Source organism: Crinia signifera, chromosome 1, assembly GCF_055691185.1.
Source record: "Crinia signifera chromosome 1, ASM5569118v1, whole genome shotgun sequence".
NCBI lineage: Eukaryota > Metazoa > Chordata > Amphibia > Anura > Myobatrachidae > Crinia > Crinia signifera.
In genome coordinates, this window is record NC_139217.1 from 232,010,120 (window position 1) to 232,028,039 (window position 17,920).

The 17,920-nt window shown below is 41.7% G+C and overlaps 1 protein-coding gene across 2 annotated transcripts in view; it reads left to right on the forward strand.

Annotated features, from left to right (window-relative positions):
* Nucleotides 1–17,920, forward strand: part of AP3D1 (adaptor related protein complex 3 subunit delta 1) — a 142,659-nt gene that overhangs the window by 24,865 nt on the left and 99,874 nt on the right. For both annotated transcript variants that reach the window (XM_083179420.1, XM_083179419.1), the window contains exons 2-9: nucleotides 2,984–3,079; nucleotides 8,171–8,251; nucleotides 8,359–8,439; nucleotides 8,925–9,032; nucleotides 10,088–10,217; nucleotides 11,342–11,481; nucleotides 14,258–14,331; nucleotides 14,898–14,947. In XM_083179420.1, coding sequence (XP_083035546.1) covers nucleotides 2,984–3,079; nucleotides 8,171–8,251; nucleotides 8,359–8,439; nucleotides 8,925–9,032; nucleotides 10,088–10,217; nucleotides 11,342–11,481; nucleotides 14,258–14,331; nucleotides 14,898–14,947 — 760 coding nt within the window. The remainder of the gene's footprint in view (nucleotides 1–2,983; nucleotides 3,080–8,170; nucleotides 8,252–8,358; nucleotides 8,440–8,924; nucleotides 9,033–10,087; nucleotides 10,218–11,341; nucleotides 11,482–14,257; nucleotides 14,332–14,897; nucleotides 14,948–17,920) is intronic.

The window sequence follows — 17,920 nt, forward strand, 5'->3', positions numbered from 1 at the left end:
ACCGTGTAGGATCCTTCTTCTTTTTTTATCGTTTGGAATTACCGTTTTCTTGAATCGGTAATTTTAAAACCGGTGCTTTCACACTGCAGCTATAACCGGTTTTAAACTGTTAAAAATCGGCAAATTACCAGGTTATAGCTGCGGTGTGAAAGAGGTATTAGTTTTCTGTAATTATTCTATATATGTGCAGGCGCTTCATTTATAGCTTCTGTAATGTAACTTTGCCAAAGGGAAAAGTGTTCCTGTATCTCCCCCAGCAAAATGTTATCTTCACTGTGCTGTTCCTTTCTCCCTGTGCTGGTTATAAAGACTGGAGTTTGGCTTGAATATTTCATGACTGCTTACCATTCTTTAGAGAACAAATGTCACCCAATATAGAGCATGAAGATCGAATTCCTTCTTCTCTATGTCCAAATAGAAAAAGCTTTACATGTGTCTATTTCACTGGTAGTAGTTTTAGCACTAGTAAACACAGTATTGACTATAGCTAAACCTGGACATAATGCAACTAAATCACAAATGCCTGCAGTGTCCCGTCCCCCCCCCCCCCCCCCCACCCCAAATTATTCCAGCCAGGTGGTATTAAGTAGCAGCTTTGAGTGGGCAGTGTAATCTGGTTGAAAACAGAATTTTTAAAAACTTTTGTGGATGCTAAATATTTCCCGATCTGACCGCCTTCCATTCTTTCTATGAAATATACAGTTATTTAGTATTATTGCTGGTGTACGGTGTCCTTTTTTATATAGCTTGATCTTGCCACCGTTGCCTGGCTCTCCTGCTCCCTGCCACTGCTGCAGCTCCCCGGGAGTTTACATGCAATAAACTGCATGCGATTTATTGCATGTAAAAATGCCACATCAAGTGCCAAATCGTTTGTGTGGCTCCCGGGGTGCTTCCAGGGGAGCTCAAGGGCAATTTGGTTTGACTTGTCTAAAGGACAAGTCGGATCAGTGTATGGGGACCTTTAGAAATAGGAGATTGAAACATTGTTTGCGGTCTAAATGTGGCCATACATCAGAAAGACCTGGCTTACAATCACAATTATGTCCAACTTTCTCTTCAACTCCCCGACAGTCGACGGTGGTTTTTGGACACAAAATGTATTCACAATTTGTCATACAATCAGCCATACAATCATTTGAGATTGTACTATTGGGTACAATATCTTTCTGATGTATGGGGGCCTTAACACACTCCCAAGAGCTAGTAACTGGTTAAAGAATTCCCCATAATAACTCCATGCTGTGGTTGGTTAAACTCTGCAGGATCAGTTGTGAGAGCAGGGAACCAAAAGTATTTCAAGCTGCTTCATTCTAATATGTATGCAGTCCTTCGTGTTCAAGCCAAGCCTGCTGAAGGCTGCCTGATCTGTTATTTCTATAGTGCAGCCCTTCTGATCTTCACTGTCCAATCTGATGCACACGTGACCACGCATCAAATCAGAAATGATGTTAAACACATGCAAATTTACTATATCTGCTTTCTTGTCCCGATCATTCCGAATCGGATGAAAAGGGCCCAAATCGCACTAGAGTAAGGGGACCTTTTATGCTCTTAATGCTGTCTAATTTTCTCATGGATATGTAACTGAGTTGTATTGTTGCTTGGCTTCCAAGGGTGATTTGCCACTTGCTGTTTTATAGAATTTGACAGCAGGTAAGAACCACTTTGCCCATCTAGTTTTTAGGCAGGGGTGGGGAACCTTTTTTCATATAAGGGCCATTTTAAATGGATAAAATTCTTCCTGGGGCCATATCAAAATTTGCTACTTTTTAAGTACCTTTATTCCTCCCCCCATGTCCCATGCTCCAGCCACTGCTGATTGCCTTCTGCCTGTTGCATGAATTCTCTCCCGGCGGCTTGTACGGGAGACAAGGAAGGAAGTCTCACATGAGGTGGTGGCGTGAGACTTTCTTCCTTGTCTCCCGTACAGACCGTCGGGTGGGTGGGCAGGGCCACATATACTGCCTACGTGGGCCGGAGGTTCCCCACCCCTGCTTTAAGGTATCATTTGAACCATTTTTACTTAAGATTCATATGCCTATCCCAGACATAATTAAATTGCCATACTTTCTTAGCCTCTTAGAAATACTTTTTCCTCAAACTTCTCCTGGACCTACCTCCCTCCAGTCTCAGTGCATGTCCTTGTGTTCTAATGCTTTTTTCTTTTGAGGAAGGTTTCCCTCCTGGACCATGTTAAAACCCATGGTGTATCTGAAAGTTTCTATCATGTCCCCCCTTTCCCTTCTATGGTCTACACCAAACATATTAAAATCCTATATATTTTCTCCTGGTAAAGGGACCCATATACCAACTGGGGGTGATCCGTGAACTGGATGCGCTGATCACCAGCCATTGGTGATCCGGGAAATTAAGCATGTATAAAATGTCCTGATTCGAATGTCCCCACCATGAAAGGGGAATCTGGATTTTTACACATGTATGAATCCCTTAAGTTTTGTTGATGTAGAGATCATACTCGGACTCGAGTTCTCTCCACTGTGAAGTCTATTTTAGTTCAATGCCTATCTGATCCTTTAAAACAAAAAAAACCTACCTAGTGACAAATGTTTTTATTTTACATGCTGGTGTTGAATACTATATACCAGTACTGTTGCATGATTTTAGCAGGTAATTGTGGGAAAAACAGTTGTGCCAATCATTGATGGCTATTTTTAGATTCTGATGTGATATCTTCATAGAAATAGGTTAGTGGACGTTCTTTTCCATATCGGAGTGAGGTGCTGTTTTAGCATCTCTATATAGAGATAAATGATCTCTGTGTGAGCTTCTATCCTCTGTTTACCTGTCAAAAATGGAACACAGGAGATGGCATTATCTAGTTTCCTAATGGCTGGGAGCACCTTAGGTTAATTAGAGCTAGTGTCCTGTGATGAAGCTCATTGTATAGTTTGATCTATTATATCTATAATAGAAATGTTCATGTTTATATAATTTCATTCACTGCTGCTTTTTTAAACAGGCAAAATATATCTCTCACTGCATCGATGAGATCAAGCAAGAACTTAAACAAGACAATATTGCAGTAAAAGCCAATGCTGTGTGCAAGCTGACATATGTGAGTAATAAGTCTTTTTCCTTTACATGCTATGTTCCTCTCACTGCAATTCATTAAATATATTGTAGGTGGGAAATCACAATTGCGGGCGAAGGATACAATGTGCAGTTGTAATGCTGGCAACCGCACTACATCTCGCGGCCCTCCCTGTTTTGTGTGAGTTCAAGCTGCTGTAAACAGCGAGTGTAGTTGCGCTTGCTTACCCCTGCAATTGTTTTTTCACTATGATATTAAACAGTAAGTTTTTGTCTGAGAATACGTTTGTTCAATACTTTATTTTTCACAATCATTCATATGGGATACTGAGATCTCCATACATTGGGGAATAGAGGTCATCCGACAGGAGACAGGCACATACATTTCTCTTCAACCTGGGTTTGCTGGCTCCTCCCCTCTACTTCCCCATCCACTAGCTAGTTTTAGAAAATGTGCCCTCAGGAAAGGATGCACCCTCCTGGAGCTTCAGAGTTTTTCTTCAATTTACTTTACTTTATTATTTTGGGGTTGCTGTTTTGGCTATACAGCTTCCCTGCTTTGAGGGAAGCCGGGTGGAGGGACAGTTTCTGGCCTCTTAAGGTACTGAACTGATCCCTGCTGCAGGTCCACTGACCTGAGAGGGTGCTTGCTATTGCAGGCATTACGCTGCAGCACGCACACCCCTGGATGAGCCTGAATTTGTCGTTGGTGAGTGTTATCCGGGGTCCCCACAGTGGGGTACCCCGGTTCATGTGCGGCAAGATGGCGGCAGTGTCCCTGCACAGATTTATGTGCTTACTGCTAGGTTGGATATTCTCACACCTATGCCAGGAACGTCCCGCAAGCGGGCACTACCCGCCATTGCTCCTGACTGTTACAAGCTGGAGTTCAGAAGACCGCCCCCTCACAGGTTTTTTCAGGACAGGACTCCCAGCAGCTGCAGAAGATCGCAGGATTCTCAGACAGGCTGTACAAAAGTTAGTAGAGCCCCAGGTAATTATACCTGTACCGGTTCTAGAAAGGGGCCAGGAATATTTCGCCAACCTATTCGTAGTGCCGAAGCCGGATGGCTTGGTCAGACCGATTCTCAATCTAGAATCGTTGAACCCTTATCATCTGGTCTTCAATTCGAATTGAAAGCGGTAATTGCTGGGTTGGAGGTGAATGAATTCCTGGCATCAATCATCGTAAAAGATGCATCATCGTAAAAGATGCCTATCTTTACATACTGGTGTGGGGCCCACACCAGACATACTTAAGATTTGCCATACTGGATGAACAGTTCTTTTCAGCCCCTACCTTTTGGCCTGTCTATCGCTCCACGCGTCTTCACCAAAGAAATGGCGGAGATGATGTTCCTTCTGAGGACCCAGGGCATAAATATCATCCCATACCTGGACGACCTGCTTCTAAAGGCGGAGTCAGAGACAAGGTTACTTGGAGCTATTGTCACCACCAGACTTGTGCTGTCAGAACACTGATGGATACTGAACATTCCCAAATCCTGTCTGGTGCCGCCCCAGCGTCTCCAATTCTTGGGGATGATCTTGGATACGGTGGAGAGGAGGGTGTTTCTCCCAGAGGACAAGATGGCCGCAATTCCACAGTTGCTGGTGGAAGTGTTTACCTCATTGCAGGTGGCCGTTTACCAATGCGTCAGGTTGATGGGAAAGATGGTGGCTTCCTTCGAGGCAATTCAGTTCAGGAGGTTCCACTCCAGAGTGTTCAGTGGGACCTGCTGTGCAAGTGGTCCGGATCACATTTCCATATGCACAAGCGAATTCCCCGGTCAGCTTGGACAAAACAGTCTTTGCAGTGGTGTCTTCACTCTGCAAATACTCCTTGTGGGATGGAGATTTGGAATCCAGGACTAGATTCTGTTGACAATGGATGCCAGTCTCCAGGGCTGGGGTGCGGTGACACAAGTGCGGTTTCAAGGGACATGGTCACCATGGGAAGCTCAGCTGCATATCAACAATTTAGAGCTGAGAGCGGTCTACTACGCTCTACTGCAGGCTCATTCCCTCCTGAACAATCTGACGATTCAGGTCCAGTCAGAAAACGCAAAAACGGTTATAAACCGGCAAGGAGGGACAAAGCAGAGCCTGCATGAGAGAGGTAACAGAGATCCTTTCCTAGGCGGAGCTTCATATAGTGGCGATATCTGCCATTTTCATCCCCAGGTATTTGCAAGCATTGTGGATCTGTGGGGAGTTCGGCAGATAGGCCTAGTGGCTTCCAGGGTCAACAAGAAGGTCAACAAATATTGCTCGAGGACAAGAGATCCACAGGCAGTGGATGCGCTGACTACAACTTGGTCGTACTATCTGGTGTACCTGTTCCCTCCTCTCCCGCTGTTGGGAAGAGTATTAAAAAGAATTCGAAGCCAAAGGGTGGAGGCAATTCAGACAGACTGGCTTTGAAGGGCGTGGTACGCAAGTCTGCTGGTAGAAGATCCGTGGCAACTGCCTCTTAGAAGGGAACTTCTGGTTCAAGGCCCGCTCGTCTACCAAGACTTAGGGTGACTTTGTTTAACAGCCTGGAAGTTGAGCGGCAGCTCAAAAGGGATTTCATTCTTCAGTCATTACCACTATGACCCAGGCCAGGAAGTCTGTGACTGTGTCACACTATCACAAGATATGGTGTAAATACGTGGCATGGTGTGAACAGTTGAGTGTTCCATCAGTGGATTTTAAACTGGACCATTTTCTGCAGTCGGGCTTAGACTTGGGCCTCCGTCTGGGGTCCCTAAAAGTTCAGATTTTGCCCCTTTCCATCTTTCAAAAGAAGTTAGCTGTGTTTCCAGACGTCCAGACCTTCTTACAAGGAGTACTGCGTATGCAGCCCCCGTTTGTGGCACCGTGGGACCTGGAAGTGGTTATAGCCTTCCTTCAGTCGTCTTGGTTTGAACCTTTGGATTCAACTGAGTTGAAATGGAAGACGGTGATGCTGTTGGCTCTGGCCTCGGCCAGAGGGTATCTGACCCAAGCGCTCTTTCCTGTAAGAGTCCTTACCTGATATTTCATCAGGTTAGGGCGGAGCTTAGGACAAGACAACAGTTCCTGCCTAAGGTTGTGTCGGCGTTCCATTTGAACCAGCCGATTTGTGGTACCTTCCAGCTTAGGGCATCAGGATATTCCTGAATCATTGGACGTGGTCAGGACCCTTAGGACTTACATCAGAAGGACTGCTCCTGTCCGTAAGACAGAGTGTCTGTTTGTGCTTTATGTTGCGCAAAAGAAAGGCTGCCCGGCTTCCAAGCAATCTATTATTAGGTGGCTCCGTTCCACCATACAGCAGGCTTATGGGGCAGCGCATTTGTCTATACCTACTTCTGTGAGAGCTCACTCCACAAGAGTGGTGGGCGCATCCTGGGCAGCTGCTCAGGGTGTTTCAGCTTTGCAGCTGTGTAGGGCTGCTACTTGGTCAGGTCAACATACTTTCGGCAAGTTTTACAAGTTTGACTATTCGGCCAAGGATGATACCCGGTTTGGCCAGGTGGTGCTGCATCAGGCTCTGCACTCCCCCCCCCCCCCCCCCCCCCCCCTTCTGGAAGCTTTGGGACATCCCCCAATGTATTGAGACCTCAGTATCCCATATGAATGATAGTGAAAATAGGATTTTAATACGTATCCGTAAATCCTTTTCACGTAGTTCATATGGGATACTGAGCACCTGCCTCAGTGCGGTATCCTGATTGCAATTCGTTGTGATCTTAATCCACCTGTTCTTGCAAGTTGCAGGACAGTAAGTTTAAGTATACTGGTTTGTACCTTCCAGGTTGGGAAACCTGAGTTAAGCACCTGAGTTCTAGTGACTTTGTTGCTCGTTACTAATCAGGATAGTGATTATTATAGATGTTTTAATATTACTATAAGGGAGTAAACTAAATTAGTTCAAATATGTTGTTGTGGTGTGCTGGTGCGAATCTCACCACATTACGTTAATCCTACCTCACATACTTTCATCCTTCCTTCGGGCACAGTTTCCTGAACTGGCTAGTGGAGGGGAAGTAGAGGGGAGGGGCCAGCACACCCAGGTTGAAAAAATGTATGTGCCTGTCTCCTGTAGGATGACCTCTATTCCCCATTGTATTCAGATCTCAGTATCTCATATGAACTACGTGAAGAGGATTTACCGGTAGGTATTAAAATCCTATTTTAGGGTTTGCGGCTTTAGTAAATTTACCCCCAAAGACAAAGAGCTGATGTTGTCTATAGCAGTTGATCAGGGATAAGGACATATCTGCGTGTGATCCGAGTGGTGGAAAAGTGATTACATGTTTCCACCCTGATTTATTTGAGTCAAATCAGTTTTTCTTCTTTTTTTTAAACCAATAACATCAGTTGTTTTTAATTATGTATTTTGATTTACTGACAAACATTACAACATTAACAGATGCCAATCAGCAGTGCTTGGTTGCATGGCAGGCACTGGTGTATGCAACATGGGTGCTGAGGGGCTTAGAGGTCCCTCTGATTTTGTGTCGGCTGGTACACTATGTTCTGTCAGCAGAGCTTTTCTGACTGGTCGCATCAAATGCAACCATGTCATGGAAAATGCCCAGCCTGGTTTGGTCGCATATGAATCTGGAACTATGATTACTGGGTTATGGAAGAGGGTTATGAAAGAGCCATCACCTATTTTTGTTACTAGCTCATCTCACCGTTTCAAACCTTCTACTGAAGACAAACTCCCTGTTAACACTTTATGAACCCAAATGTACATTTGAAAATTTATTGCGTAGACTGTATTGTGAAAATTGTGTATAAAATATATGTATACAATTTTTTTAATAGAATGAATCACACTGTTTTGGTGTATGATCTAAATTCTTTGTGTAATTAAAATCAAAATGAGCAAACCTTATATTTTGTAGGTTACTTAGAGCCTCATACGTCTACTTCACCATCACTATGATACACTGGAAGCATGCAATGGGTCATAAAAGATTGATGAATGTTTAAGTGGTGGCTAGGAAATGTAATTAAGCAACAGAAAAGGTCCATTATTTTATGCTAGCTAGCTTGAAGATATGGGCTATTCTGTTAAATGATTGCTGTCTTTCTGCAGTACTTTAATGTGGCACATTTTGTCTTCATGTTCTGAAAACAGTTGCAAATGCTGGGCTATGACATCAGCTGGGCTGCGTTCAATATCATTGAGGTGATGAGTGCCTCCAAGTTTACTTTTAAGGTAAGATATAGAAGAAACTCAGTGTCCAGTGTAGTCTAGGAAAGCTCATCCATTAATAAGTCTGATGTCCATATGAATCATAACTTGGTTTCTTGTCTACTCTGCAGAGGATTGGGTACCTAGCTGCTTCACAGTGCTTTCATGAGGCGACAGATGTCATTATGCTGACCACAAATCAAATTAGGAAGGTGAGTGATCATCCAGCACCCGAGCATAGTAATCCATGCAATTCTTAATTTGCTAGTTTCATGGGACTATAGCGCTATAGATTTCACTATTTTAAAATGTATTAAAATTGCAGAAACAGTGTGTGAAGGTATCCATACACTAGTGTGATTTGGGCTCTTTTCATCTGATTCCAATGGATCGGGCTGAGAAATCAGATGTAAATTGTCAAAAATCGCATATGTTTGACATCCGATCTGATGCGCAATCCCAGGCACATTGGATTTTAGCCATACCAATGCGTGCCCCTGTGTGATCGGTATTGCAAGAGGAAATAGACTGTGCAAGCAGCACAATTTTGACTAAAAAGTGTACAATCTCTAGTTCAGTATAGTCAAAATTGTACAGTTTGTATGCATCTTAAGGAAAGCTGCAGCTATTGTGCATCTGTTTCTTTACAGAGCTAGCAGATATTCACTATAACTGTGCAATTACCATCTCTTTACAGGATCTCAGCAGTCCTAATCAGTATGATACAGGTGTTGCCCTGACTGGCTTGTCTTGCTTTGTTACTCCTGATTTGGCCAGGGACTTGGCTAACGACATAATGACACTGGTAATGACTTTCCTCACAATTTGATATAGTTCATATTAAAATAAATACTATTGTGTGAATGTATATTATGTATTATCAGTTATTAAAATAGCACACACATATTCTGCAGCGCTTTACAGAGAATATTTGGACATTCACGTCAGTCCCTGCCCCAGTGGAGTTTACAATTTATATTCCCTACCACATGTACACATTTTTATTGTAGGGATAATTTTACCAGTGTATTTTTGGATTTTGGGAGAAAACCGGAGTACCTGGAGGAATCCCACACAAGCTCGGGGAGATTACACAAACTCTGCAAAATTAGGTCCATTTATTATTATTTATTTATTAACAGTTTCTTATATAGCGCAGCATATTCCGTTGCGCTTTACAATAGATCCATGAACGGATTTTAACCCATGACCTCAGTGCTAACCATTACACCATCTGTGCTGCCCAAAAAAAAAAAAAAATTAGACAGACATTACGCATTTAGGATTACTTTAAAAAAATTAGGGGGAAAAGCTAAAGGTTCTCATTTGTGTGTAACCAGCCCTTACATCTGTATTTTAGAAATCATTGGAATGCAGCTAAATCCAGTGCACTTGCATCTCAAATTTGGAGGTTGAATTGTGCCACCTCCTAAATGCCACATTAAAAAAAGCTGTTCTGTAAAAGATCTAATGAACACCGTTCAATTTTCGAAGCGATTGTGGCCTGTTTTTTTCTGATAGATCAACAGTGTCTATCTTTATTCGTTTGCCAGGCTTATATTAAGGATGGGCACCACCTGAAAATGTTCTTCTGGTTCTGTCCTTTGTTAGTAAATACTGACGTTTCCATGCTGACAGTTAAGGAATAGACTGGGAGAAATTCAATTTGGTCGATAAATTTAAAGTGCTAATAGAAATGAAGGTATAACATTTTAAAGTGCTAAAAATTAAAAACAAAGCTTATTATATGGAATTTGGTGTATTTTAAATGTAGATTTTTTACAATATAGGGTGACCCATTTGACCTAAGATTCATTGTTTTCGATCAATAATCATTTACATTTAATCCATATGTCGTAGATGTCCCACACAAAGCCATATATTAGGAAAAAGTCGGTTCTGATAATGTACAAAGTTTTTCTGAAGTACCCAGAATCTCTGCGACCAGCATTCCCGAGACTAAAAGAAAAATTAGAGGACCCTGACCCAGGTGAGCATTTGAACTTTTACAGATGTATCCTCATACATTCTCCCCTTTACGTCATTAAGCACAAAATGCTGGGAATGATTGTTTGTTTATTTTTGCTTTCCCAAACTGTGCTGCTTCTTTTTTCTTATTTTTTTTAATCTTTTTATGCAAATCGTGTGTTAGATAAACAGGTTTGGTGATTTTGCCACAAAGGAAATAATATAAATTTGCAGTTAAAGCATAATGATGCATTCCATGGGTGGTTCCTATTACATATTACCACTAGTTGCAGATTTCTTCCCTCAAGTTTGCTTTTTAAGGTGGACATACACTAGTCCACCCGGCTATCCAACTTGGATAGCCAAAAGGTTCTTATCTGCCGTCAAATTCTATGTTTCTATGAATGGAATAAAAATGTACTGCATGGGAGCAAATGTAATTTACTCCTGAAATCTGGAAACAGGCAAAGGAGGTATTCAATCCTGGCTAAATTTCCTGGCCAGGTGAAAAATAGGCAAGAATTTGCAGATAAGTATTCAGTCACTTGCAAATTTGCAGCAATTTGCTAATCCAAGTTGTTTTTGGCTATGCTTGATTTTCTTCCCATGCAAAAAATCTGCACTGGGATTGAATAGGGTGAGTCGAATAAGACCAAAAATTGCTCCCATACAGGACCAGATTTTCAGTCCATCCAACTAGTTGGATAAAAGTTGGTCTAGTGCAGTGATGGCTAATCTTGACACTCCAGCTGTTGTTGAACTATACATCCCAGCATGCCCTGCATCAGTTTTGGCATGGCCAAATAGTAAAACTGATGCAGGGCATGATAGGATGTGTTGTCGAACAACAGCTGGAGTGCCAAGGTTAGCCATCACTGGTCTAGTGTATGGCCATCATAGTTCACAAATAATATAACATTTACTTTGCTACTTATACCTTTTTTTTATTGCTGCATTTTTCTCAATGCTACGCTGTAGCTCGCTTATAGTATTCTAATTACTTAGCATTAGTGATTTATGTGTAGCGAAGCCATATTGCATCGTGATTTGAGGATAGAGTATAGTACACATCTGCATTTGCATGTAACAAAATTATATTTGTTATTGTCTTGTACGAACAAGTTATCTCTTAATTCCTTTTACCAGGGGTGCAATCTGCGGCGGTGAATGTCATATGTGAACTAGCCCGAAGAAACCCCAAAAATTATCTGTCTTTGGCCCCTCTGTTCTTCAAACTCATGACTTCTTCTACTAACAACTGGGTTCTAATTAAAATCATAAAATTGGTAAGCATTGCTTCTCACTTAATTTTTTTGCTTTTTAATTAACAGCTTCTCTTTTTGGTGTTCTACTCACACCTCAGCCTGAGTGCAAATTGAAGAAAGCTGCTTGTTGAGTTATTCATGTGTGATTTCTATTTATATTTCAGTCATTTAACTACTTTTCATGGCTGTATAAAATTATTATATTGCTGTTTTTATCTGCACAGAAATTATTTGCTGAGAAACATTCAGAGAGAATTTGTTTTTTTTTCCCACTGAGATGAATTAATCCTTTTTTAGAATTTAGACATTATTTGATTTCCAATCAAGCCATAAAGACACACTACTCTAAACCAGGAAAAAGGAAAAAAAACTTATAGGAATGTGTGGCATGCAGCTTTTAAAATAAATTCCTCTCATTCTAAGAGAAAATAGCTATTTTATTAAATTTTTACTCCGTACTCCCCTACCATAGTTGGGCATTTGGCAGAAAGTCTTTAGCACTTCCCGAAGCATTTTCTTTCCATTGTGCCACTGTCGCACATATCATGGTGTTATTTTAACTCCTTATTTCCACCTGCTTTCTATGGATCCTTCACTTTTACAGCTTCTAGCAGTCACTTCTGCAAGTCACTTGGAATATTGGCCTAAGGTCAAATGGGGCTAGTGTTGACCAATATCTAAATGACCGGTTTTGTCAGTTTTCCAGCATTTCGAAGCAAATGGACAACTGTCATTTGCTCTCAGCCATTACCAGGCTTTTGTTCCAACCAGCCAGATTGGGCAATAAATCTGTAGATGTATGGCCAACTTAAGTTAGTGAAGTCCATTGTTGTAGTGGTCATGCTCTTTAGTGGCTCCTAGTCTGCTCTCTTTCCCTTTTTTTAGGAGTTTTTTTTTTTTTTTTTTAATCATTTCGGACATACCCAAACAGTCACTTGGCAACCTGATCTAGACAGTCTTTTGAGATGTGTCTTGAAACAGTAGTAGGTTATGGTGGGAGTGGACATCAAGGAGATACATTCATGTTCCAATCTGGGACACCAATCCCTCCACAGGTTTGCCATTCAGTCCAATGCCTTAAATTTGTGGCCTTCTTTTTGGGCTGGTTAGTGTTTCAGTGTGTTGATGATAAAAACCACCATTTTTTTTTGCTACCCTTTCCAGATCCTTTGGACTAAAGTCCCCCATACACTATGCAATTTTCCTGCAATTTGAGTTCTGATCACAAGAGAGGTGCCCAAATTGCGGGTGAATGACAGCTGGTTCGATGTGATGCATGGTCCAGTGCACATCGCACCAGAGCCTGCAAGTTGCACCTACTGCTTGCTTGTGAGCCGGGCAGGGTTTCCTGGGATTGCATGCAATATATCCCATGCAAAAGGACTGCATGTAATCCCAGGAAAGCCTGCCCAGCTCACAAGATTGCTTGTGCAGTCGGTGCAACTTGCAGTCTCTGGTGTGATGTGCACAGGACCGTGCATTACATTGGACCTGCTGTCATTCACCTGCAATTTGGGCTCCTTTCTTGTGGTCAGAGCCCAAATTGCAGGCAAATTGCATAGTGTATGGTGGCCTTTACTAACCTATGCTTTATGTGGATGATCTGGTAATCATGGTGAACTCCTTTCCTCAGACTTCATATAGAACCAGGCCTTTGAATTCCATAATTTGTACTATGTTACGTGACATCCAATAAAATACCTTGTCAAGTGGATCATCTTTCAGGCAGTACTGTTCGAATCCGATCAGGTGTTTTTAGCAGAAGACAGAAGCCTCTCACTACAGGGACTTATGAATTACCATTTGCTCAAACACAGGTGTCTGTTTGCCTTTGCATGAAAATCCTGGAAAACAATCCCGGCACATTTTCATTTGAGACTGTTCCATGTTAGTCCATTTCAAAATTGGTCAAGTCTCAAGCACTTTTCTAGGTGAGAGATGCAAGTTTCAAAATGGTTCACCCATTCTTAACCCTTTGAGTGCCAAATTAATTTGTCAAGATAGGTGTGGAAATTGCCAAGCAAACATTTTTATTCATCATAATGACCTCTAAAGTTTACCCTACATTGGTAATATAATTATTTTTACACAACATTAATTTGCATTTGCATAACAAATGTGAGCAATGCAGATATTTAGAATATCTCACAGATGTTGGCACTCAGAGGGTTAACCTGAGACTGGATTATTGTGGAACCTGTCATGCTCTTCACTGTTTTAGGTTGTGGTTTTTTTTTTTTGTTTGTTTCTATCCTTTTGGGTGTAAATTTTAAAATCCTAGTGGGTATGTAGAATGGAAGCAACTTGTAGTCTCTTAATTCTAGTTGTATTTGATACACTGGTGGTGTGTGTAGTGAAGACCACCCTTCCTTTGCAAGTGTCCCTTTGTGGGTTAGCATCAAATTGAGTTACTGATTTGGATCCAATGCAGCATTTTGAAACCCTTGTAGGACACTCTACAGGGCAATCTCAAGTCTTGACATTAAGCCCCATACACATGTCGACTTTCAGCTGAAAGCCGCTCCGTTTACATGTTTGAGCGACTTTCAGCTTGAAAGCCGTCCAGTGTGTATGGGGCAGTGATGAGCGCTAATGTGCACTCCCGCATCATTGCTGGCCCCGTCGCTCATCTGCTGGCATTACCAGCAGGTGAGTAGTATAATTATGATTACAGTATTTTTATTCTGAATATTCTTGACCTATGCATCATACATTTTTGTTCCGAGGTGTTGATATGATATGATATTACCACTTGGCTTCAGATATTTTTTTCTGCTCCCCCCTGTATTGACTGTAGTTTGGGGCACTTACTCCCTTGGAACCAAGACTGGGAAAGAAATTGATAGAGCCTCTGACTAACTTAATACACAGGTAAATAATTTCACTGTTGCCTATCCATTCGTTTTTTATTTATTTTTACATTTACCATTACAATATCATTTTAAATAATTTTAATTGAAATTTAGGGGTAGATTTATTAAGCTCAGTGAAGTGATAGTGTCTGGTTTTTATCACCGGCCAATCAACTCCTAACTGTGAAGTTTCAGGCTTGGTTTGAAAAATGACAGGTAGGGGCTGATTGGCCGGTGATAAAAAAAAAAGACACTGTCACTTCACTGAGTGTAATTAATCTACCCCTGTTTTACTAAAATATAACTTTGATGCAAAAATGTACTAAAGTTTTACTATTAATAATGGCAACACATAACCAGTTGAGCTTTATAATCTACACACAGCTGTGCCTTCAGCAACAGTAGTCTACACATTTTAATGCCATTTGGCACAGTGTTCATGATTAAAGTGTGTGGTTTGCTCCTCTTTTTTTTTTTTTTTTTTTAAAGACATCATTCTCTAGTTTTCCATCTGCTTTGAGTATTTTTCCACCTTCCTTATTTATGTATTCCAATCAACCTTTATCACCTCTCTTTTTTACATAGTACATCTGCAATGTCTCTTCTCTATGAATGTGTGAATACTGTTATAGCAGGTAAGTAAAAAGATAAGTGTGAATAACCAGTTAGATATTACAATACTGGAAATTATTATTTTTCAATGGTTACTGTATTATGTTAGTTGTGTCATGTTTTACAGGGTTAAGTCATTGTCCATGATCATCTTGCAAATCTCGAAGTGGAAATGTTGCCATAGTACCCGAGCATATACTAAACCTTTACCTAGCACCTTCTAGATTGAATCTAGAATCTTATATGGGCAACATTTCCACATCTATTACCCTGCACTCCTTAGTAAACATACTCTTTATTCTTCCTCTTGAGAGTCTGCACTTCAGGCTTATGATGCATACAGGGTTACCTCTTCACATTTCTCCTTCATTCAGCATTGGCCACTGGAATGTAGACTTTACAGTGTGTATGCAATGTAGACTTTACAGTGTGTAACTTGGAGTTGGCACTTTAAATAATTTGAGTACTATGTTAGCTCCTCCCCTATACCCCTCCCCAACAGAGTCTTATGGGGCCTACATGCATAGCGATATACAGGCATTTTCGGCACGATTTTACTTAATTTATCTGCATCGCTCAAAAAATGCCCACACATCGCTGTGTGTATGGGTGATACTGACCCTGACAGATCGCTCTGGACCTGTTAGCTCAGTGGTCGAGGGCTCACCTTTATCTTCACAACAGAGTATCCTTGGCCCCAAAGACAAGACTATCCCTATTTTGATGCCTGGCATCAGACCTGCTCACGGGAAAGAGATTGGGAGTGTGGGAATGGACATTTTTCACCACTGACTCAAGCCTTCGAGGCTAGGGAGCAGTGACTTGTGGATCTTTGTTCCAGGGTCTTTGTACTCGACATGAGACAACACTGTCTATATAAACATCCTGGAGCTGTGTTATATTATTTGTATAACCAAGGTGTTATGTATATAATGAGCAGCTCTTATAATTATACAATGTTAAATGATGATGAATTTTCTTAGTAGTGCTTATAAAAAAGAAAATGTGCAATAAGCCAAACTTTCTTTTCTGCCAAAATAAGGTTATATATTTTTTTAAATGTTTACACTCTTTAGATTGACTGAGTTGTAGGTGTAGCATGGATTTAATTAGAGTAGCATGATATCACTTTTCTCCTTTATTCACTAGGTGTCACTGGAGGTACACTGGGGAATAGAAGGCGACCACAGGGAGCATGGGCACTTTAACTATAAAATTGGTGTGGCTAACTCCTCCCCTTTTATTTCCCCTCTCAGGCAGTCTTAGATTGTGCCCGCAAGGGAGCAGGTCACACTTGTGCTCACTCCTGGGCATTTTGATAATATAGATAAAGCAGCAAGTTTTTTTCAATGAGGACAGGCAGATAGTTAATGCTACTATCTGCCTGCTACGTGGAAAGCCTGCCGGAGGGAGCTGGCTGCTGCTGCGGCTTAAACCTGGCTGCAGAGACCACCGTCTCTGAAGATGGAACGGGCGCCGCGATCCTCCCCCAGCCACACCGCCGACTGCAGTGCTGCAGCTTTGTGGGTATACCCTGCCTAGCGGAGGTCAGGGCATTTAAATGGCGGCTAAAGCAGAGGATTTATTTAAATCTGGCGCCATGGAGAAGGAGCTTCCGGGCGGGGGGTGGAGTTACCGTGTTATCTATTCATTACCCAGGACCTGATAAGTGGCCCGCCTATCCCTTGCGACCGTTGGTACCTGAACTTGGGTCCATGGCCGCTTTGGGAGTATACGGCTTACTTTTTTAAATGTGTGTGTATATGTTGTCTGTTGTAGTTTAATATGTTCATATATCTTTGGCTCATATGATACCATGAGGGTATGGAAGTGTCCCTCTTATCTGAACAGTATACTAACTGGGGTGATTAAGAGCAAGTTGTGATGACAGCAATAACATCTAAGTTGTAAATAATTATACAGCCTTAAAATACATCTATTGATGTGGGCTGCTTGACGTGATTGATAGAGACTATGCATAGGCACACTGTGCGCTCCACACCCGGGGCTTGGAACGCAGTTATCTATCTGTAGTGTACTTCCTGGATTAGAAGTTGCTAGGTGACTGAACTGAGCTGCGCTGCTGTCTATAGCATTTCCGGCGGAAGAACAGGATGCGTTCCACTGCAGTGGAACGCACGCCGCCGATCTCAGCGTGTCCCTGGAGATTACAAGCATACTTAAGGTACTGTTTAATATTGATAAGTGTAGTATGGGTGTCTACTGTTTCTTTATAAATGCGGATTGCCGGCCTGTTCTGGCACTGATTGATTTAGATTAGACTATGGTATGTAATAAGTTGTTCAGAGTGACACTTCCTGCCACCTTGGTATTTAAGGTGGGTCATTTGACCAGTGTGATGGACGCATTTTGGAGCTGTAACCCATCTATTATGTGGTCTTTACAAAGAGCCCTGTGAGGTTCGAAACCTCGACATAACGATATGAGTTTATGGTGACGTACTAAACTTTTTTTATATTGCATCCTGAAGGAAAGCCTGGTGAGTGCTCTTCGGGGACTAGCCCCTTTGTCAAGGTGCAGGAACAACAACTCAAGTGATTACACATCAAACTTATATAGGGTTCACGGAACCGCTTACATAGTGCCGAGCCGAAAACAAAAGTCTATCTATCTATCATAGCGCTGTTTAGACCCTGTGGCAACTTATCTTTCACTGTCTCTCCCATCCAGTGTTTCTATCTAGATCTTCTATACCTACTCTCCCTTGGGTATGTGTAGTGTGTATACTTGTCTGTGCATTATATTTGTAATCTGTTTGCACTGGTCCCTTTGTTTCGGGGTTAGCTGCTTCACTAACTGGGTGACCGGCCCGGTTCGAGGTTGGACAGTAATATAGGGGTTTAGTGCAGCGCTCTGCCCCTTTTGCTTGCGAGGGTGTTTGTGAAAACGGAATTTCGGTTGAGTATGCGAAATAAAGAATAGGCAGATATTAATGAGTAAGCTTTACTTGGTAATACAAATAAACATAAAAGTGT